This window comes from Pectinophora gossypiella, chromosome 21, assembly GCF_024362695.1.
Source record: "Pectinophora gossypiella chromosome 21, ilPecGoss1.1, whole genome shotgun sequence".
NCBI lineage: Eukaryota > Metazoa > Arthropoda > Insecta > Lepidoptera > Gelechiidae > Pectinophora > Pectinophora gossypiella.
This window is the reverse complement of record NC_065424.1, coordinates 4,309,832-4,334,740: the sequence shown is the minus strand read 5'-3', so window position 1 is coordinate 4,334,740 and position 24,909 is coordinate 4,309,832. Positions and strand designations below refer to the sequence as shown.

At 37.4% G+C, this 24,909-nt stretch overlaps 1 protein-coding gene across 7 annotated transcripts in view; it reads right to left on the bottom strand.

The window, feature by feature from the left end:
• LOC126376487 (A disintegrin and metalloproteinase with thrombospondin motifs 16) overlaps positions 1-24,909 on the bottom strand; it is a 196,654-nt gene that overhangs the window by 101,799 nt on the left and 69,946 nt on the right. For all 7 annotated transcript variants that reach the window (XM_050023904.1, XM_050023905.1, XM_050023902.1 and 4 more), the window contains one exon: positions 13,403-13,499. In XM_050023904.1, the coding sequence (XP_049879861.1) occupies positions 13,403-13,492 (90 nt within the window). In that variant the 5' untranslated portion in view covers positions 13,493-13,499. The remainder of the gene's footprint in view (positions 1-13,402; positions 13,500-24,909) is intronic.

Below are 24,909 nucleotides of genomic sequence, written 5' to 3'. Positions count from 1 at the left end.
AGCCATCTTTAAGATCTTGATCAGGGGGGTTAAAATGGCCACATCGAAGCAATTCATCTAAAAAGCAATTTTGCAATTTGTCATTTGCGCATATAAAAGTAAGTGCGCAATGTAACCAAATGTCAAATAGCAATATTGCTTTCTTAGACGAATTGCTTTGATGTGGCCATTTTAACCCCCCTGTACTAATGTGTAAGCCAAGTGAACACAACATTCATCATAAAACCACCACTAGCCAGGTCTTCCCATTTATTCGAGTTAATGTTGAATGCAAACATGTCACGCACAAGCAAGCATTTATTTTTAATCATATTTAATCCAAGCACTATGCTAAGCTCCGCTGCTGAACTGGGAGTAAAGAAAAAACATAGAATGTGTTCTGCTGTCTCTCCTCCCGTGCATGTCGTAAAAGCCGACAAAGGGAAAGCGTCCTACCAAAAATGATAAATCTATACGGGCGATAGGCTGATCCCCTATCACCATACGGTTCATCATTATCCATCTTAGGACTATGTATCAAAAGTAGCTGCAAATAGTCTTCTGATTATTTGTGGCTCTGCCCACCCCTTCGGGGAACATGGGCGTGATTTTATGTGTGTATGTATGTACTATGCTGCTACCGCGCATGCCCGCGCTAAAACAGCCGCCGCGACTGTACCTGGTTACTTTTCGTGTGCCGGCCGATGGCTTTAGGAGTACAGTCATGAGTAATATAATGTATCCACTTTAGGACTCTGTCGCACTAACATATTTGACATTTAGTGAGACTTACAGTTCAATTTGTCAAAAAAGTTAATGTGACATGGTACCAAAGTGTATACATATTAATGCTCGTGACCGTACCTTTTTTTTTTTTTTTTTTTTTTTTTTTTTTTTTTTTTTTTTTTTTTTTTTTTTTTTTTTTTTTTTTTTTTTTTTTGGTAACGAAGGGGAAATCCTCATGGATACCTCGCCACCCGGGGGAGCGACGAGGTTATGTCGGACTCCTACCGACTAAAACCCCTCCGATGGCCCTCTGCGGTGCATGTCGGGGAGCTCCGGGATCTCTGTCGAACGCACCGGTGCTCCCCTCGCACTTGCTTTCACTAAAGCGCGTCCCGGGGTAGATCCCCACCCCTACGCCATCCCAGTTTTACGGCGATGCGAGGCCATATCGCATTGCCGTCCATCCCGGAGATCGTGTGTTGAGTGGTTCGGGCCCCCGCCCTTATCACTCACGATCCCCAGTGTCCCCTTTCAGTCGCCTCTTACGACAGGCAGGGGGTACCGTAGCCCTATTCTTGCGCCCGGAACTACAGGGCGGTCGTGACCGTACCTACGTATATAAAGGAATAAATTGCATTTTCTAGAGTAAACTCACAGTGCAATACGATCACATGAACTAAGTAAGCACTTTACTTAATGAAAATTAAATAACTTCTACTTTACGACACATTAATTATGCCCTTCAACTCATAATTACTGTTACTTGTTGCTTCAAATGACTCTTGAATGAAAGTCATTAAAGTTGAACTTGCAGCAATGGTTGAATCAAGGGCTATTATTATATGAAAAGTTAACATTTAATTAAGAGTTTGAGACATTTTGAAGCCTTACTAAGAAGTTGTATTTCTGTAATACCGACACGGCACAGAACCTTAAAAATAATCCATAAGTACGTTTGTGTCCTATCCCGCACAGTAATTTGAAGTCATAAACCATTCATAAATATAGAATTAATAAATAGTAAACATAACATTTGGGCCTTATTAATTTTTATTACCTATGTACTATTTTTTATAAACTAAAATGATGGGTAAGTAATTACTTGCGTACTTAGTAGGTAGGTATTTAATTTCCATGACATTATACTTACTATTAATTACTTTATTTATTAAATATTTTATTTCAAAAATATATTTTGTATATTTTTAATACATTTTTCTTTCGTTATTTTAATTAGTTTTACTCTCTTGTGTAAATTGTTTTATTAATACGTGTTTTAATTATTCCGCCTTTTGTTTTATATTTATTATTATGCTGTGCATAAAATACATTCTTTCTTTCTTACTATTGCCGGGAGTAATTAAGTATTTTAAGCTAAGGAGTAGAAATTCAGGAACCGTAAATAACGCGCTTTGTTTGACCTAATTTACTGAAGGTTTGCCCCAAAAGGCATTAACTGCTTGGCCGGACAAATGAATAACGCGCGCGTTCTATTTTACCTACGTAGGTAAGTAAATGTATTTAAATTAAGAACCCGAAATTTCCAAACATGTCTAAATTAAATTTAGAGTGACGATAAGGTAAGTGGTTAGTATTGGACCAGTAAATCATGTTCGGAATGAGGTGTCGATACTGTCCACAGTGTTCATTTCACCACCGCACCACGCCCGGTTTCGTAACCAACTCGCTTGAACGAAAGAACGCGTGTACATTCGTTCTAGTGTTAATAACTTGGCGAGTTTTGTATATAATGTTTTGTTCAAAGATATAATAATAAAATAAGTTTATTTAGGTAAAATCTACGACACACATATACATATATATATAAATCATCATCATTAATTTAAGAGCCACGCTCTTGTCGGTGCAGCATTTCCATGCTACTTTTTTAGGGAAAAATAAAAAAAAGAAAAGAAATAAATAAAAAAAAAGATAAAAAAATATAAATAATGACACTAATTCCTGTAGACACCATCTATATTTATTTTAAGTTACACCTGTCATTTTATTATACGCCGAAATGAAAAGAGACGGATGATTGACGGCTGTTAATTTTGAAATGAATGAGTGAACGAATGAATACCCCGGGCGAATCAAATAGGTATCTCGCTGGTATGCAACCCGTTTGATGTGTACTGTCAACTTAATTCTGTCGAATTATTGGCCGATGTAAAATTTTTAGTGGGTTGTTATAGATTTCTGCCTGTTTTCAAATTTTATGCCTGTCGATTACCCGTCCCTTTCCTTTTCGGCGGAAAGGAAAATTACAGATCAACATTGACTCGGTAAAGGCTCTGCAACTTGTAGAGAGGACAACATACTGAATTATCACTCAGTGAGGTACAGTATTCCATGTTCAGTAGGTAATACGCCGTCGCCGACTCAAATATTTAGCAAGTTCTCTCACCCTAAGGTTGCCTGGAAGAAATTGCTATTTAGCTATAAGGCCGCCGATTGCCCTTCTGTTTCATTTTTGTATTTTTTAATGTTGTGTTTATATAAATATGTAATAAAGCGTTTTTGTATTGTACGTATTGTGTTGTAATATAAACTATATTATTCCACCAAGTGATAATGCGCCAAACGCGATTGGGAATAATAACAAAAATATTATAATAAAAACAAACAAACAAAGCTTCACATCCGCGATTAATATATTAATGAAGGTATAAAATTTCCAATTTACATAATTTTTTTGATGAATTTCTGAGAAGTAATTCGAGGAAAATAACTTGAGTAGATGTAGGTACCTACCACGGTACCGGTCTGTGGCCTGACTAGCGTTGAAAATTCCGAAAGAAACAAATTGTTTTTTTCGGTGAAAAAAACGTCAGTTCGTTTTTTACCGTTTTATTTGTTTGTTACATTGAAATATATCCGAAAAAAACCTTAGGAAAAAAACGGGTATTTAATGAATTTTCGCCGTTTAATTCGACAAATTAGAAAAAAACGATTGAAAAAAACAAGTTTTTATCACCAAATTTTTAAAACAATAAGGCATATTGTATTTCTATCTTGCTCACAAATCAGATACAAAGTCACTGTCGCTTTCTGAAGAATCAGTATTACAAGGCTCAAATTCAAAAGATTTAGATTGCATTAAATGTAAATTTGATCTAACGTATACTAGCACGTTGCTTATTATTAGGTATTTTGTGTGTACTATTTATATAAGTAAATTTAAAGCTCACGTGAAGCTTACTTTATGTAAAAAAGCTTATTATAAGATTAATGATTACCTAAATGATAAACATGTCTGGTATTAAATGTGTTCCTCTAGTTATTAAATAACTTGTAATGTACCCTCGTTGATTTAAAAGATGTGTTGCTGTTGCAGTTTCTTGTCATTTCTTCTCCTCAGCCATAACACCTTGCGAAATGACGTAAATTCAAAATGTTACATTGACCTTCAACAAGTTTATCCATGATAATTACGTTGAATAAATGATTCTGATTCTGATTCTGATTCTGAGTAGGTATATATGCTAGGTTATGTATATAGGTTACACCCTGTATATTATATTTGTAAGTATGTTATATATTTATTTGCATGTATTTGTTGTTAAGTTGTATGCATAGTTTGTACCCGCAATCTTTCAATTTTTTTTTTACCTTTTTCCTCACCTTATGGTTGTCTGGAAGAAATCGCTTTAAGCGATAAGGCCGCCATTTGCCATGTACTTAGTTAAGAGACTTTTTGTAATTATTTCTTTTTATTTTGGTGCAATAAAGTGTATTTGTATTGTATTGTGAATTGTTAAAATTATTCAATAAGACTGAAAAGTACCTAACTACTAAAACTAAAATTAGGTACATGTAATGATTGTAGTAGTGCGTGCGTGACATGAACTAAGTATCTGTGGGTCGGAATGAGCGTATGACAACAAAACAAGAAAAAAAAACATTCGACCCTCCAAAATATAATAAAAATATTCTTCTAAAAACATTAATGTAAAGTATTAATACTTTTCCGTTTCTTTCATATTTTTCCGGTTTCTTTCGTTTTATTCATAAAAAACATGAAATATTTCATATTTATTTTTCTTGAAACTTTCGAATAAAACTTGTATAAAAACGAAAGAATTTGAAAAAAACGGGAAAAATTCCCGCTTTTTTCAACGCTAGGCCTGACCATAGACTGTATGGCCCGTAGAGGTCAGACATATACAAAATGACACATACTTGTGTAATAGATATGAGTTATACTGACCCGACTGCGGCGAAGCAAAAAGGGGGGTTATTATTTAATAAAGTTGTAGTGAAATGACTCATCCAACCAAGACCGGTTACCATCTCAGGACTACTACTTCGGTTACTACTTACCGGTGTAAGTAAGTAGTCGTTACATGGACTATGTCAGGGGCCTTTGGCGGCTCAATAGTAACCCTGACACCAGGGTTGATGAGGTTGGTACTCCACCTCACAACGCACACGATAGAAGATCTCAGGACTGCATATCAACAGTAGTTGCAATAATCTTTGATCATTTGTAGCTCTGTCCACCCCATTAGTTCAAAAGAAGGGATTTAATGGCCGAAATAAGCACAGAGCAGAGAGTTGTACAGGAAGTATGGTGGCGTGTGTTCATGTGGAATACATCAGGCTAGGAAATAGAAAAAGAAAAAACTAATTACTTATATAAAACAAAATTCTTGTATTTGTTAAGTTTATTGTTTTTATTTTGAATTTCGAAAGCAGTTGTCTTTGATTTTTCTTTTATAACAGTCCGTTTAAAAAAGTAATATTTGAAAGAAAGAAAGAAAGAAACGTTTATTATAAAGGAACACAACAGTAACAAATACAAAACAAATAACAAATATATAATATAAAACACAAGAGTAACACATAACTTACAATCAAACAAAACACATAATAAAAACAACATACACGAGAAATACAAATAATTGAGTGTATAGACTGGTCAACGATGGTGGTGGTGTCCTTTATAAAAGGGCCTCACTCAGCATAAGCCGCTAATATTTCAGTTACGCCGCCCTTCGTTGAGCCACCAATTAGTGGCCAAGCCAACCAAGTTATTGACAAACAGCTGTATACACGAAACGTAAGTATAAGTAATGTTTCCTCTCAACCTTGGGGATTCAGGTCGTAGTTTCCACAGTTTTTGTAAGACATCTGACATTTTGATTGACCGATGAGTCGCTTGCGCAACCACTGGGCATAATTGGGTCGTCGATCGTCACTTGTTCAACCTGACACAATTGCTATTGGACAGAAATGGACCCGAAGTTATTGGACAAGATTTTCGTGTATTTTGTACTTTGGTGACTCTTTTTTTTTTTTTTGACGTGACTTATTGTAGATATGCCGCAGATGGCATTAACTACTTGGCCGGACAAATTTGGTGACTCTCTGTCTCGTATCTATCTTGTATTGACTTCATCCTCAAAGATTATGCTCTTCAAAACTTATTATTAATATTGGTACTGATTCCAATACACACCATCTATTTTTATTTTAAGTTATACCTGTCATTTTCTTATCCGCCGAAAAGAAAAGAGACGGGTACTCGACAGGCATAAAGTTTATGGAACACACGTCAATTTTAGATGGAAATTTAAAAAACCCTCCCAAAATTTGATATTGGCCAATTAGCCGTCAAGATTCAGTTGACAGCACACGTCAAACGGGTTGCATATCAGCGAGATGTCTATTTTATTCGCCCGCGTTATTCACTCATTTTAAAATTAACAGTTGTCAATCGTCCGTCCCTTTCCTTTTCGACGGATAAGAAAATGACGTGTATAACTTAAAATAAAATTAGGTGTCTGCAGGAATCAGGGCCATTATGCTTGGAAAGAAAAGGAGATTACATGGAATAAATTAAAAAGAAGACGAGCGTCGTGTCTTTAAAGAAAGTCAAAAAATTGGCGTTTGATAGATAAGACAGGAGAATGCTATACCGACGCGTGGCTGTCAAATTAACGGTTATGATTACATTTTAGGGATCAGCTGAAAATTCACTCTTTTGACCTACGGCCTTCAGAGTTGCTGAGCTGAAAACCCACTGTGGTCTAACTGTGGTTTGCAGGGTCCACAGAATACCAGCGGTCGTGACTCGCGCCGCGGCTTATGCTGAGTGAGGCCCTTTTATAAAGGACACCACCACCATATCGTTGACCAGTCCATACACTCAATTATTTGTATTTCTCGTGTAAGTTGTTTTTATTATGTGTTTTGATTGTAAGTTATGTGTTACTCCGTGTATTATATTATATACTTAATAGTTATTTTTTTATATTTGTTACTGTGGTGTCCCTTTATAGTAAACGTTTCTTTCTTTCTTTCTAACAGAAAGCTCGGTGAGGTGTGGGTACTTAGTTTATCTTGCGATGGACGTACCTCTGATTACCCCTATTGGGATATAGTCGTGATTATGTTATGATGAGCGGAAAAGTGACAAAAACTGCTCATAAATCTCTGACGTCTTTAACACGTATTGACGTAAGAGGAATCGAATAAACAAAACCTGTGGTTTTGACACCTGCACTTCTAAAGGTCAAACCGAACATCCGACTGAGTCAATTCGTCTCATAAAGGGCTATTATCCAACTAGTCAAATCAGTTACTTTTTAATAAACGTCAAAACACCAAATTACGTATTTTCTATGAAAACGCACACTGTGACGTCATAGAAAAACGAAATAAAATGTCAGACTTATTATTACGTTATTCTTGATTAAAAATCATAAATAAGTTAATGTTTTTCGTTAGTTTTAGATGTCTTTATTTAGTAATCAGAATTTCGTAATTTATCTTGATGTAAACTACCTAATTATAGTAGCTATTAAAAGGGGGGAATCCATCACATATTGTGGTTAAAATTCCTAAAATCATTGGATATATTTAAAATTTAAAAAGTAGCGGGCTTCTAGCCCACTCGCCTCCACCAATACGCGTTGGAGTAGCGTGGTGGAATATGCTCCATACCCCCTCCAGTTGATTGAGGTGAGACCTGTACGCCAGACGTGTTAGGTTATTTACTTTTTTGTTTTATTTATAAAAAAGTCACCGGAATAATTAAAAATTGAGCACAAAATTATAACGAAAAAACTGATTTCCTTTTAAATGAATAAATTAATTTAATCTTAATTGCTGACACGATTATAATATTAATAAAGATGTTACTTATTATATTTGGTATAATAACGTCTTAATAATTAATTTCCTATTCATAATATATAAATCACAGGTACGAATAAACATGTTAGTCATTTAACTTGAACTTGAGCCTACAACTCAAATCCGGAAATGGCAAATGTTTCATCGATTTGCTATTATGATTATTGACTGACCAGATAACGTGGTACTTTATAGCTCTGCTCACCCCGTTAAGGAATACGGGTGTGAGTTTTGTCGGCATGTGTTTCTATACACCTGTGCCTAGCCCTTCGAGGATAGGCATGATGCGATGTAGATATGTTGCCGTATGGTTCATCATAATATACAACTCATTTAAAAAAAATCTAAGGGCGCGAAAATTTTGAACATTAAGAATTTAAAACGTATTACTATTGTACCTATATTTTTCTGGTAATCCAGGGCAATCCTTATAAAACATACACTTACTAGGTATTTGGAAATGTAGGAAAAATAAACCGTTGTAAGAAAAATTAAATGTTTTTCGTTAGTTTTATATCTGTCTTTATTCAATAATCACTAATTTCATAATTTATCTTGAACCTAGTCGTCATCACTAATGTAGGAGCCACGCTCTTATCGGTGTAGAATTATCCATGCTACTTTTTAAGGAGAAATAAGGCCCTTTCCTCTTGCCTTCCGCCCCGCAGTACTCTGTCTGACGCGAGTGGGATGGCGCCCAGAGTAGTCTATTTCAAAGCCATACTAGGACTCCTGTCCTCCGTTTCTGAATACTACAGATATTCACTGCTGCCCTCTGTCAGGTTCCAGGCTACAATTGCTGTGACGCACCCCTTCCGTCCTGTATTGCCGTACCGATGGCTCCCATCTCCGCCTCTGCAACCATTGAGGTTTTCACCCGTATATCTGGGCAAGAGTTCTACGTTATACCCCGTAAGTCTGGGTCCCTATTCGAACTCAGCCACCATCTCACTCCGGCCTAAGTAAGAGCCGCCCACCCCCGCGGCAAGGACGCGCCGAACAGGAATTGCCCCAGTGGAGGGCAGAGAAGATGGCCCTGTCCCCCCTGGGGCCGGATTAATGGTCTTGTATGGTACAGTCATGAGCAATATAATGTACCCACTTTAGGACTCTGTCGCACTAACATATTTGACATTTAGTGAGACTTACAGTTCAATCTGTCGAAAAAGTTAATGTGACATGGTACCAAACTGTATACATATTAATGCTCGTGACCGTACATGATGGTACCAAAGGCTATTTTTGTGACAAAACTCTTAAAATTAAGAATGAAAAAAAAATGTTTTTCGTTACTTTTAGATCGGTTTTTAGTTAGTAATCAGAATTTTATCTTGAACCTAGTACGCGATCCAATTCGCACGTGCGAAGCATCTCGCCAGAAACAGAGAAAGTAATGCGGTAACCAGCATTATGTATCTACGCCTCCGGAACACGCTTCCGAACCGATTCACTCATTACATCAACTACACTATAATAATCTTGATAATTGAGGAATTAGACGCACATACGTATACTTAGTATAATCTTGTTGGTATTCCGTACTGGAGTGAGTAAAATCAGTTAAAATATTCATGTACTTAAGTACTCATCATCATCATCATCACCAGCCCATTAACGTCCCGACTGCTGGGGCACGGGCCTTCCCTATGGATGGATAGAGAGTACGGGCCTTAAACCATCACGCGGGCCCAGTGCGGATTGATGGTTATTAACGACTGCTAATGCAGCCGGGACCAACGGCTTAACGTGCCTTCCGAAGCACGGAGGAGTTCGAGTTGAAAACATTTTTTTTGTGGTCACTCATCCTATGACTGGTCTTTGCGAAAGTTGCTTAACTTCAACAATCGAAGACCGAGCGCGTTTACCGCTGCGCCACCGAGCTCCTCGTGATTACTTAAGTACTATGAGAAATAAAAAGAAATGATTAGAATTTCTCTGTTGGGGTCTACAAACACATGGGAGCCGCATTGAGAGCAAAAATATTAATCTTAAAAAAAACAATAAACTCTCACCACTTACCACGTTGGTCTAACAGAAAGCTTGGTGAGGTGTGGGTACTTGCTATCTTGTGATGCATGTACGGTCACGAGCATCAATATGTATACACTTTGGTACCATGTCACATTAACTTTTTTGTCAAATTGAACTGTAAGTCTCACTAAATGTCAAATATGTTAGTACGACAGAGTCCTAAAGTGGGTACATTATATTGCTCATGACTGTACCTCGTCTCTTGTTATGTGTAAACAAAGCAATATTGCTATTAGGCATTTGTTGATATTGCGAGGTTGATCTCAGGTTGTCTAGATAGCAATATGGCTAACTACATTAAAACCTACATCGCAAAACGACTAGAAAAAAATTTACCAAACGGCCTCCGTGGTCTAGTGGTTGAGCGTCGGGCTCACAAAAATTTCCGACAGGAAATTCCACTTGATATCAACTCAGAATCATGGTCTGAACTGTCCTGCCCCCCTCAGTATTTGTTACGGTATCAATAACACCCTTATCTACTTGTATGGCTACCTATATGTACTTGCACGGGGTGTAAGTGACATCGTAATGAATACTGAAAGGGATGATTCAGCTCATTATTCTGAGTTAATATCAAGTAGAATTTGCCATCGCAAAACTAAAAACAAAACATAAATACGACGGAAAATTCCACTTGATATTAACTCAGAATCATGGTCTGAATTATCTCCCTCAGTATTCGTTACGATGTTACTAACACCCTGAATAAAAAAAAAAACATTTCCAGTACATTCACCCGAGATAGAAAAAACCCATGTTTCATTCAGTCGTGATAAAATCAGTTAATTTTACCATCATTAAGGTATTATAACTTGTAAGTATTAGGGAGAAAAAGAATCAACAAAACACGAACCAGTTTCGATGTAATTATAATAAATTATTTGTAATTAATATTTAGAATTCTGCTATCAACAAAATGGAACAGGTGTGTGAAAAATTTTAAAAAAAGTTTTTAGAAAGAAATCTAAAGTATAAAAGGTTTAAGCAGACATTAATTTATAATGGTTTTTAAGTATAATGTTGTTTCGTTATTAATCAATTAACACACAGATTCTGAGTTAAAATGAATGAATGAATTATACATATTACACACACACACACACACACAGTCAAAACGCGAATATATTCAAATGTTGGAAAATTCTGCTATTTCCTACATCAATCCGGTTTGTTTCTTTGACGTAATTCATTGTAGATTTCCGTAAAAGTGTATTTCCTATTGTCCAGGCAAGTAGTGACACTTCCATTGGTACTTATTGATGATAATTTGTCGTATACTTTCATCATCTCTTCATCATTATCCCGTTTTTCACAGGGTCCGCTTACCTAACCTAAAGATTTGACAGGTCCGATTTTTTACAGAAGTGACTGCCTGTCTGACCTTGCAACCCGCGAAGGGAAAACTAGCCCAATACAGGTTAGGTCTCGGGAATGTGGGTTTCCTCACGATGTTTTCATTCATCGCAGAGCAAGTGACAATCATTTATGATCCAAACATGAATTCGAAAAGAAAGTCGACGATCATTGGTTTAGGCCTGAGCTGGATTCGAACCTGCGACCTCAAAGTGAGAGGCAAGCGTTCTACCAACTGTGCTACCACGGCTTCACTGGCTATACGACTTTGTCGTATACTTTGAATATATTAATTTCGATATAGGTTTAAAGGAAGCCGAGTCGCAAACAAATGGCCAAATTATAATCATTGACACATGCAACACATAGAAAAGAGGCATGATGAAATATTAAACTGGGGTTATACGTCTTTCCGGTGGAAGACATACTGGACAAAGTTAGCTACATACAGGGTGTTACTGACATCGTAACGAAAACTTTGAGGGGGATGATTAATAATAATAATTCCCGTTGTTCCCAAAATCTGCAATAGTCCTACACGAACCGGGGATTGTCTTTGGGTGCACTCCCATAGTGCATACAGGGATAATCGCCGGTTGGTGTCACACCACATTTAGATTAAACTGTCTTAAGGGGCCTCTACGCTTCGGCCCCACGCACGCCTTCCAAAACTCCGGGACTCCGTAGGCCCGAGATATGGAAATGATAATAATAATAATAATAAACGTTTATTGCAAACGTGATTGAATTGATTCAATTCATTATCGTTTAATAACAACTAAAATATGTTTTTATTATACACCTACGTATCTCCACTTATGATGGAAAATGGGACTCAAGCGGCTATAAGAGTTTGCAGTAGTTTTTGCAAAAGTTAAAAGTAAACTCTGTTTTGAAACATATAAGGTAGCAAAAGCGTCTGATTTGGCGTCACATAACGTTTCAAATATATACCAAACGTCGAAATTCGGCAACGCACAGTCGAAGATGTAGGTATACAAATCGCTAGGCTTAAGTGGAGATGGGCAGGACACTTGGCAAGACGGGAAGACAACATATGGACTAAAGCTGTTACTGAATGGTGGCCAAGGGATGGTATGCTATATCGAGGCAGACAACCAGCCCGGTGGTCGGATGACATTGTGAGGCACGCCGGAAAGCGATGGATTAGACTTGCACAGAACCGGAAAGGATGGCGTGAAAGAGAGGAGGCCTATACCCAGCAGTGGGTGGATACAGGCTGAGTAGATAGATAGATAGAACGATTCAAATTAGCCAAATCTCACGGCGATCAACCTATATATGTATACACTTCATTCATTAAAAAAAATGCTTACCAACAATAAAACAAGTATAATAACAGCAATCCCCTGCAGCAATATAACAAGAATTGGCAGAATGAATTAATTGGCTAAACGGCAGCCCGTCCCGCTGGGTGCGCACGCGTCACGTGCCTTCCACGCATGCGCGGCGCAAGCATCGCACGCGATGCACACGCATGCATTACCTGCGTTGAAGATCATACAGGAAAAGTTGCGTGCGAGATCGGGAAGAGGATACTTTTGTTACTTTGTATAACAGATGCTCTTGCGCCGCCAAGTATTTCTTTTTTGTTATTGAATTATTGTAAGTGAATTTTCCTTAAGACGGTTTCAATAAATGCTCAGCCGAAGAGATATTATGTCGTATGTAAAGCGATATGAATTTGCTTGGTATGTTTATGATATTTCCTTATAATAGTAAGAATATGGGGGGAGGGGGAGGAAAGGGTTAAAAAGTCCACATGGACAATTCATTCGCATTCAAATTCAAAACAATTCATCTAAAAACGCAACATTGCAATTTGACATTTGATTGCATTGCGCACTTACTTTTATTAGTTGATAACGCTTTGACTAAGGCAGACTGTTTCCAATCTTCGCTAATTCTTTATATCCCCAATGACGGGGGGTCTTCTTTATTACCTACTTACATCGATAGTTTCTACAGACGTTACCCCCCACTCCTGCACTTCCCCCTCACACAGTCCATCCATCTACTCTCCCGTCCGTCTCTTCGTATTTGTGACCAACTAGTACCGCGCATAGGACATAGGTGGCGCTTATCGAGGCCTGAAACGCGGTATCGAAGTTTTAACATCGCGACGCATATATATAACTAGGTTGCTTACCTTAGTGTTGAGCGTGTGTGTGGAGAAGAAGGAGCAGAAGAGGATGAGAGCGGAGAGCCAGGAGGCCGGCACGCGGGGCGTCGACTCCATACTGGAACTGCAACAATAATTATGATACCGATTAATTATTTGATGACGTAGCTATTTCAACAATATGATATCATGTCAATACAATGTGACATGTAGACGTTACATGAGTCACGTCACGGGCCTTTGGCGGCTCAATAATAACCCTGACACCACGGTTGATGAGATTGGTTATCCACCTCACAACCCACACACGATAGAAGAAGATTAGAACAATAGAAATCGTTTATTATAACAGGACGCCACACACAAAGACAAGATATACCATCATTTAAAAAAAATCACAAAACAATTAGGTACAAAAAGCATAGAGGATGTTCATTAGAATGATCATAAGGTGGTGGAGGAGGTCCTGAGATAAAAGGGCCTCACTCAGCACAAGTCGCGGCGTGAACCACGACGCTGGTATTATATGGACCCTGCTGGGTGAGGCACGAACGTTTGTTCCATAAATATGCGTTGATATTCGTACATAGATCAAATATTTCCTATTACTTACATAGAATTTAGGTTTACATAAACAAATTATTTAACATACTGGGGTCAGAGGTTCATCCATCACAAGATGAACTAAGCCACCCACACCTCACTGAGTTTTCCGTTAGACCAACGTGATAGGTAAGCCGTATCGGCGTTTATAATGGTCGAGACAGTGTTAGTGAAAACTGCACTTAAGATAAATTAATAGCTCATTGGAGCAAGTCTGGTACCGGGGTTTGAACTGGCGCTCCCCGTTTGAGAACCACATCACCACAGTGACTAAACTGAAACTGGATTACCATGGATAAACAAAAACTAAATCTCACTTATGGTCATTTGATCCCTTCTAAACATCCAACTAAACCTTGGCAGTCTAAAATATATGCAGTCGGCGTCTTTTAATCTAGACAGTCTGTATCTGTCTGATCAGCTGATAGCGGGGAGTGCGGGAGGCACGTACATTTTACGTGCTCTTGCGCATGTCATGTGCGTCACTCGGGCTAGTCTCACTGATAATATAACGTTTATATTTTTAATATCTGGGTTTGTAAGATGTACTTTATAAGTATAATATTTGCCTTCTGATTACTTGAAGATCTGTCCATCCTATTAGAGATTACGGGCGTGTAGCACATAAAGCATACATTACACAAAACAATGCCCTACTATGTATACGCACATACGTAAATATTCTAAAATAAAACCATTAAGCTAAGCATTGTTAGAGTCAATAACCAGGCCTACTAAAGCCGTCGATCATGTGCACGCGCATCGGAAGTGAGCGGCGTCGAACCTGCGACCTTCACCCCATCTGATAGCTAGATAGCTCGCACACTAACACTCATGTTTGTTTATTTGTAGCACGATGTAACAGAAGACCACTGACACCATTAAGAAGGTCTTTCTATCGATCGAATTAATTATTTATCAATTAAAAAAAAAACTTTATTTTTAAATTTTTATGGGACTTCGCATACAGCCATACATAAACTCACGATATTTCCCACCGGAGTAAGTAGAGACTATGGACTGTTTTATCTAACACAAGAAAAGTAATAATAATAAGGGAATTGTACTGTATTGTACCTGAAGCAAAAAAGTCTTCGTCGTGCTTTACCACCTCCTGAGGAGTCGCGTTTTGTGTGCGAACGATGTGGCAAGAAATGCCGCGCTGCCATAGGGCTCTATAGCCATCGGCGGCGCTGCGGGAACCCGTAGACTCACAAGTGCTGCAAGAATCATCTACGATAGATGCGTGGCCAATGATGATGATGATGATGATGATGTACTGTATTCATGTGTTGCCGCAAATGACATTAGCTACTTATCCGCACGTAAGCATTTTTGATATCATTCTTTATATTGAACAAGTTAATATAACATAAAACGTGTTAGTAGAAGTTATAAATATTTTCAAGTCATAGTGAAAGGATTCGCCTATGCAACGGTCAGGGAGCAAACTCATGAATGTAGAGTTACGAAAGACGAGTAAAAGGCAAAGGTTAATAGGTTGCTAGATGTAGAGTTACAAACACCCACCGAATTCAAGACACACTTCATGTATTAGATGATTATGTTACATTAAACAGAACAACCAGGGGGGTTAAAATGGCCACATCGAAGCAATTCATCCGAGAAAGCAAGAACGAAAGAAAGAAAAATATTTATTTCCCCACACAAAAACATTGTACATGACAATTTACTAGTTTAAACTGACAGATTTTGTGAAAGGGCTGATGCCTAAACTAAGTTAAAAACTTGTAGGTTATTTGCCGCAGATGGCATTAACTACTTGGCCGGACAAATGGGGAGCGCTGAATGCTCTCAGTTCGAACCCGTGACATTACTATGCAAGTCACGCGCTGGTGTCGGATTGCGCCGACACTATTGTTTAGTTAGTCTTCATTACACAAAGATTATTGTATATAAATCAATAAATAAATAAAATCATACTTATATACGTACAAGCTTAAATAAGTTAAAAGATAAATAAACAAATAACCAATACGGAAAACACTGAGCGATCGTGTCTTGTTAGTTTTAAAAAGTAAAAAAATGTAGACTAAAATCCAGTCAGAGCCGACCAGTAAACAAAATAACGAAAGCAAAGACCGTTGACCTCAGGACAATGTCTTTTCTGCGAAGTCAGGACGAAATAAAAAACCTCCTCCCGGTATGTTTCCGCGTTCACACGAGTTCTTTCGGGTTCGTGTGAGTTCGTGCGAGTTCGTAGGATCGCCGGTCGCCAGGTGCGCGGCGATATGCTTTTGTTTTCGATATTACTTTTTTTTAAACTTTCAAGTAACTTTGTACCGAGTTGACAGTCGATGCGCTTTAAGGTGTTGTGGGCACGGGAATTTATGTTGTGTCGTATCGTAAGATAATTTGCGTGCGATTTAAGCTTACTCTTTCTAATCGAAGCGCGGAGAGCGAAGCAAAAAGAAGGGTTATGGGTTTGACCGCTATGTACGGTCACGAGCATTAATATGTATACACTTTGGTACCATGTCACATTAACTTTTTGGACAAATTGAACTGTAAGTCTCACTAAATGTCAAATATGTTAGTGCGACAGAGTCCTAAAGTGGGTACATTATATTGCTCATGACTGTATATATGTTGCCCACGGCATTGAACTCATAAAATATACCTACTTACCTATTTCCTTGTTTCATACTTTTTAGAGCACCCACTTGCGTCAGACAGAGTACTGCGGGGCGGAAGGCAAGAGGGAAACCACTGCTCTATTTTTCCCTAAAAAAGTAGCATGGAAAATGCTGCACCGACAAGAGCGTGGCTCTTAAATTGATGATGATGATGACTTTTTAGAGCGTGATTTTTCCATAGTCGGGTTTTAGTTTATAAACTTTTATTTTTTGTCATCGTGGCAAATGCATTATTTTATCATATCAGCTTTTAAAAGGTTTGTGTTTATTCGTAAATACATTCCAGCTAAGTATTTCATGCCTTCAGAGGCAAACCTCTGTGGTCCAGTGGTTGAGCGCTGAGCTCACGATCCGGAGGCCCCGGGTTCGAATCCCGGTGGGGGCATGTCACAAAAATGACTTTGTGATTCCTAGTTTGGATAGGACATTACAGACTGATCACCGACACGACCACGATCGAAGCACGGATCCGTGCTTCGGAAGGCGCGTTAAGCCGTTCGTCCCGTTTACTACTTACTGATGTAAGTATGTAGTCGTTACATGAGCCATGTCAGGGGCCTTTGGCGGCTCAATAATAACCCTAACACCAGGGTTGATGAGGTTGGTACTCCACCACACAACCCACGCGATAGAAGAAGAAGAGGCAAACCTACAATAAATAAGTCACGTTAAAACAATTCACCTCTGCCTACCCTTTCGGCGATATATGCGTGATGCTTAAAAAGTCAACAATATTCAATACATAGCTCACGACTATAGTCCCTAAAAGGGTGGACAGACTCACATCCTACAATGCACTACTTACTTATATAATTAAAAACATACATTATGTTCTCAATTACATTATAGTTTAAAACAAGATCCAAAACAGAATATATTTTCCTTTAAAATTCATTTCGTCATCGTATCTCAGTTTATACAAAGGTTATCTTTGGTTTAAAGTAGAGGTGCGCCGAGTAACACTTTTGTCGAGTAACGAGTACCGAGTTTTACTCGGCTCAATTTTTTTTCAACCGAGTACTCGGCCGAGTAACTCGGTTCAATCAAATTCGCATTTCACGAGCGTATACAAGTACAAACAGGTTTGCGCCGGTCAAGATGTCGGCTCGCGTTGATACACCCCTCACCCCGCCCACGCCTTTCAACAACTAGTCACTTGATTGTTTGCAAACAAACACGTCACGTTGCGCGTCATAGTAGATAAATAATTGAAAAAGTTTGTTATTTACCAGTGGCTGTATACTCGTTACTCGTCGTCAAATAACCGAGTTATTCGGCCGAGTACGAGTATCAAAAAACCCGCCGAGTACGCAGAGTACCGAGTATCAAACGAGTACTCGGCCCATCTCTAGTTTAAAGCAATGAGACATGTCATTAAAGTTCCGTAGATGTTTTAGATAAACGTAGATTAAGTACATAGATAAGATATCGTACTAATTCCGTAATTGTGTACTGAGTCGGTAGTCGAGAGACATATTTAAGGTACATACATTTCTTTATCAGAAAGGACAAACGATTCAATTCGACTTGATATTAACTCAGAGTCATGGTCTGAATCATCCCCCTCAGTATTCGTTACGATGTCACTAACACCTATACGATAAATCATTAAATATTTCGAGTCCTTTTTATTTCGAGATCTTATGTAAGTACTTCTATGCTGTTCTGGGAGCAAATAAAAAACATAGAAAACGTTCAGCTGCTTGTCTTCCCGGGCATGTCGTAAAAACCGACAAAGGGATTGTGTCCTCTAACATGATGGACTAATGTTATGGGCGATAGGCTGATCCCTTATCACCATAAGGTTCATCATATCCAGCTTACGACATCGTATCAACAGTGGCTGCAAGTTGTCTTTGATTACTTGTGGCTCTGCCCACCCCATTAGGGATTACGGGCGTGGGTTTATGTATGTATGTATGTATGTAAGTACTTAATCAAAAAGTTATCTTATTTAGCCTATACGATCCCACTGCTGGGCAAAGGCCTCCCATTGCTTTTTCCACTCCTCTCGACTTTGCGCGATCTCCGGCCAAACCCTCCGATAAGCATAAAAAATTATTATAATTTTAAAAGTGTGCAACTATAAATTTACAACTTGAACGATGAATAAATATAATTTTCATTTTTGTTGCATTTCAGAAGCGCACGCGCAATACTTACGTGCAAATTGATTCACCGGAGGATTTATATCGCAGAAGAAAAAACTTGTATTATTACAAAAGGTGTTGCGTTTCATGCGAACAGAAACAACGGACTTGCAACACTGCTTTTACGCAACAAAAGTCATATTTTGGTGACAATTTACGTCTGCGCTTGCGACGAAATTGTACGTCGCTTCTTACAAATATACTTTATTGCACCAAAACAGAAACAATTACCGGCCTCGCGGCACGGCATCCTATCCGCGCGCGGCGCGATACATATCGAGGGCCTCAACCAATAGCCGCACCACGTTTTTCTACGTAGATAACATGGCTTAGTAGACAAAGGACTTATTCGCAAAACGCCTTACTCCCAAAAAAAGACCTACTCGTAGTAATACGAAGTAATTTTTGTGATATTTCCCCACCGGGATTCGAACCCGGGAGGTCCGGATCGTGAGCCTAACGCTCAAACACTAGACCACGGAGGCTGATATTATTATCCTCTTGGTCACCTATAAAAAATGACTAAATGACGTTAATTTACATTGAATAACTCGATATTGTCACTCTATAATGGCTACTTTTATTACCCTTCCAAAAATAATTCTAGTTTCAAAGTTTATTAAAACACAATAATTTTTATGACGTTGTGTCTAGTGCTAATACATTAGCGCCAATTTTAGCATTCAGACTATTTTGCATGTCAAGGTAACTTTTGTTATTAACAGTACGCTAAAACGTTACTTATTACTATGTCATAATAATAATCATTATTATTTTAAGTTTTTTTTTATTAAAAATGTATTGTGTAGTACACAATGAAGGATGCAACAATATTTTATGTTTATTTAATTTTTAAGGAACGTCTAGTGTCCTGTGCCGAGGTTTTTCTTGCAGCTTCTGTCCCCCGGCTATACAGGTTGTCAGAAGCTGCAGTAGTTTTAGGCGGATGAGACGTTCGTTATGTAAAAATTGACGATTCAAATTGTAACAATGTTACCTACTGAATAAAGATATTTTTGAATTGGATTTTGATGTTACTAATAATAATAAGATTTTGTCATTTATGATGGCTACATTATTATGTATGTGCGCCCGACATATGCGGTTATACGTACAGTCAAAGTATGTACTTATATATTTTTGTGGACTGTACAAGTTTTTGGCACATAATTCGTGGTATAAAGACGTGTGTTGTTTAAATCGCCGTTTAATGAATTGGGTAGTTTCCTAGATCAAAGATAAATTATGAAATTCTGATTAAGTACTAAATAAAGGCTGATGTAAAGGTAACAAAAAACGTTTTCTTTTTTCTATTTAATTTATTTATGGATTTTATTAAAGAAAAATGTACTTAATAATAAGTGCGACATATTGTCACGTCTTTCTATGACGTCACATGTTTCTTTTTCATACAAATTCCATAGTAATTTCGTGTTTTGACGTTTAGTGAAAAGTAACTTATTTGACCGGTTCAGAGTAGATCTTATTGAAACTTTTCTAAGGACATCTCCAATTGGTCAATGTACGTCCTTCTAGGTCTTTCTCTGCCAGCCCCACCAGTAACCTTCGCTTTATATGCTGCTTTAGTAATCCTTTTATCCTTCATCCGCTCTATGTGTCCAAACCAAATTAACATTCCCTTCTCAATCTTAGTCACTATATCGCCTTTTACACCACATCTCTCTCTTCTCACACTGTTTCTCACTCTATCACTCAATTTATTTATTGATGCTATATAGTAACTAATAAGTTTTATCGAGAAGTGGAAATGATGTCTGTTTCTTACTAATGTATTTATACTCCAGAAAATGCAGATTTTTTACATGCCCATATCTCCAATGCACACCTTACTTATCTTAACGAAAACCAGCACTTTTGCACCAATTAAATTAAATATCATATCTGACAGTAAGCCGCATCTGTGAACCCAATCTTTATATTTTCACTAATTGACTGACGCGATAATATTCGGTTAAAATTCGTTTGATGTCGCCGCCGACGTGTCAAGCGGTTAAGTAAACTAAGATTTTGGTCTTTTTACGTTCACACGACTTTTATAACAAAGTTTTTTTTATTTATTGAGATAAAAATTCTCGTGTGCTTTGTAGCGAGGTCTTTAACCGGCCAATGTAAAGTGCTCTGTTAAATATATCGGTGTGAACGTGCCTAAATTATGTAGATGTGTCGGTTAAGAAAATAATTAAATTTATAAGCATCTATTAAGCTTAAAAGTATAGTATAGAAAGCCATACAAGTAGGTACGGGTGTCAGTGACACCGTAACGAATACTGAGGGGGATGATACAGACCATGATTCTGAGTTGATATCAAGTAGAATTTCTCGTCAGAAAATTCATGAAAATTTTAATGTTTTTTATTATTTTCAGTTTCAAACTTTTGCGACGGAAAATTCCACTTGATATCAACTCAGAATCATGGTCGAAAGTTTTCGTTACGATGTCACTAACACTTTATACATACCCTTTCCCTTATCACCATAAGGTTCATCATATCCAGCTTACGACATCGTATCAACAGTGGCTGCAAGTTGTCTTTGATTACTTGTGGCTCTGCCCACCCCATTAGGGATTACGGGCGTGAGTTTATGTATGTTTCCCTGTGGGGACATAGGACATCGCGTGTCTCTTAAAATATACAATTTACTTACTTAATTAAATGTTATATAATTTATAACAAGTTATTTTGACACGTGCTAACTACAATCGACGTTGTCAATTTATTTATTTTTTCAATCGATCTCACTTTTTTGGCATGACTGTTTTTTTCTTAATGAATTATTATTATACAATCCAATACAAGGTGTTGTTATATTAACGTTCCAATGTAATAATTTATAATTTATTACATTGACACGTACTTAAGTATAATAACGCTATGACCTTATCTTCTTATGTAAATTTAGCTATAAGATCATTTTGTACCTGTATTCTTACAAATAAAGAACTTTGAATTTGAATTTGCATTTAAACTGATTCAATTGGCTATTTGACAGTAGTATTAGTTACGTTGTCACTATCACCTGTATTTACCTAGTAGCTAAAACTAAATTCCACTTTCCCACAAAGTAAAAAAAAACCCATCGAAACCGGAAGAAAGTTTTTGATGGAAGAATTAAACCCATTATCGATTCTCCACACGACTCAAACGGGCTCAGTTAAATATTGTACATTCGGTAGCCATCACTACTGCGTATAGAATCTAAATTATTAACTTTCATTGGTTCTGGGCACGTAACATGACGGAGTAAGAGAGATAGAAGACAAGCGAAATTATTCGCATTTCATTTTCCTAATAGCCCTGTTCGGAGAATGCGTGGTATTCATCGTAGTGTCATGAGTTTGAATGTCAGCTCGCGCTCTAAAGAATAGAATAGAATAAAAATAGTTTATTAAAAAAGGGCGCCACACACAAAAAAAACAACACCATATCAAATTTCCACTAAAACAATTACAAAAAAGCAAGACGGATGTTTGTCGAAATGACAACAAACTCTTCAGAACCCCGATACCGACCTCGCCGGCGTGGTCGACGATTTCCCTCAATCAGCGCTTATCGCTATCCACACACTAGGGTCGATTAATTCTTTCAAATATTATCCTCTTAGACGACGCCCTGAGCCGAGTTTCGCACCCATCTGGGCACCCCAGGTCTGTTAACTTAAATTTTGTACCGGGTGAGAAACCTCAACGCTCACCATTTGCCAAGTAGTTAATCACGTCAAAAAAGCACTAAACCACTGAATTCGATTTTATACGTTTGAATTCGTGTTTTGATATATGTATAATTGATATCACGTGGTTTCCAGGTTTCGTGCCCGGTTAATAGCAAAAGGCTCGCCCCGTATTACGTGGGACTTAAACGTAGTTAGATGTAGGCGTATTGCTGTGTTTTGTTATTTTTTAACGTTACTTTTGTAGAGTTGTCTTAGAAATGGGAAAGGTAAATATGTGACCTATCACATAGATACCTCCGAAACGCATTTCTCGGGAATTTAAATTTTCTTACGATGTTTTCCTTTACTGTTGAGCTCATAATAAGTAATTAACATTGATGCAAACATGAATTCGAAAACAAATTAGAAAATCGTTTGTCTAGTCTAGGCCCGTGCTGGGAAACAAACCTGCGACGTCACAGTAAGAATCAAGTGTACTTAAGTGTTTTTTTATACGTATTATAAAGAATAAAATAAAACAACATACAGCTTTAAGGTTTTGAACCTTATGAATACTTTTTAACACAAAAACTGGGTTAACACAAAGCGTATTAAATAAATATCTTTACTGCAATAATCTTAAGTTCATTGCTAATTCTCTTTATCGTAAAAACGGGATATGTACATAAAATTACTAAAACAGGACGGTCCATTCAAAAAAACCGTTCGGTTGAATACAAAGTCCTTATCATTTCAAGTGCGGAATTACTTTAAAGCAATTGTGTTAAATAAATGTGTGTCTTACGCGATATCAAAAAAATTAAGCTGTATAGATAGTCTTCTTTGTTGTACCGCGGTATGATAGTCTGAGAGCTGGATGTAGAATACCTAATTTTTGATCAAACCCTTTCCAGGATACGTTTCTCAAAAACAATATAGATGGCGCTGTATACATTTTCCTTCGTTTAACCTTCTAATTTCATGGATAACAGACATATGCATCTTTTATCTTTGTTTTTGGGTATAAATGATGATCTCTGTCATTACATCCAGGCAAAACATATCTTCCACCCCATTTATTTGATATATATATATATATATATATATATAAATTCCTACTTGATATCAACTCAGAATCATGGCCTGAACCACCCCTCAAAGTTTTCGTTACGATGTCACTAACACCCTGTATATACATATATTATTAACATTGTAACTATAATAAATTTTAGTGTTAATTGTACATAATTTATTTTATTTTGAGTTTTGGTTATTTGTTTTAGTTTTATTTAATTTAATTTTTGTTTTGTTTCATATTTTTGTTCTGTAACTGTTTTGTTTATGGTCTAAATAAAGTTTGATCATAATGTCTTAGAAAACATAAAGTAAGTACATTGTATACAAATAAAAATACTGGCTACTATTTATTTATCATTCATAGAATTCGTTAATTATTATTATTATTTTAAGATTTTATTGCATTCTATTTTGTTTAAACAGTTTTGGAAATAATAATTTATTATAAAATAAATCAATTCAAACCTCAAGCTCTTAATCTAAAAGCAAGTCCTTTCAAAAAGAGCGCGCCAAAATAAAATTCGGATACACAGTTAATGAATTTCACGTCACATCATTATTGCATAACGGGAGGTTCGATGTAGTGGAGAGGCTCCGATATTGTGAGGTCAATGACCGGGTAATATTTTTTTGGAAACAGTAGGGGGGCTCGGGGAAGGCTTTAGGCCATGTACACATGGTCGTACTTATAACTGATAGGGGGGAATTCAGCCCTTTTTAACGGCCTCAGTGGCCCAGTTGTTCTGCGTTGGGCTTACGATTCCGGGTACGAATCCCAGTAGGGACATATGACCCTGGTATGGTTAGAACATTGCAGGCTGATAATTTGATTGTCCGAAGGTAAGATGATCCGTGGTTTTAAAGCCGTTTAAGCTTTTGGTCCCGGTTACTACTTACTGTTAAGTAAGTAATCTATTACATGAGTCATGTGAGGGGCCTATGGCGGCTCAGTGATAACCCTTCTTCTTCTTGTCGCTTCTATGGCATTCAGATTTAATCAGCCCAGTATTTTGCCACTCGGATAGCATTTTCGGTGGCATTCATCAGCTCCTCTCGCGTATAGGTATCAGGGCACGCGGGCAATAACCCTGACACCAGGGTTGTTGAGGTTGGTCATCAACCTCACAACCCACACGATAGAAGAAGATTTTATGGTCTATTATAATGGCGAACGGGCTGATTATTACACACCATTTGGTTCGTCATATCCATCGTAGGCTTAACAAGAATAGAATATAATAAAAATTGTTTAATACAAAAGGACGCCAACCGAAAACAAGACAAAAACTCTTCGGTTCGGTTGGGCCTGTGCGTAGCAGTGGGACGCATATATGCTGTTTATATTAAGTAGTTTTATGTTGAAATAACTCTAACT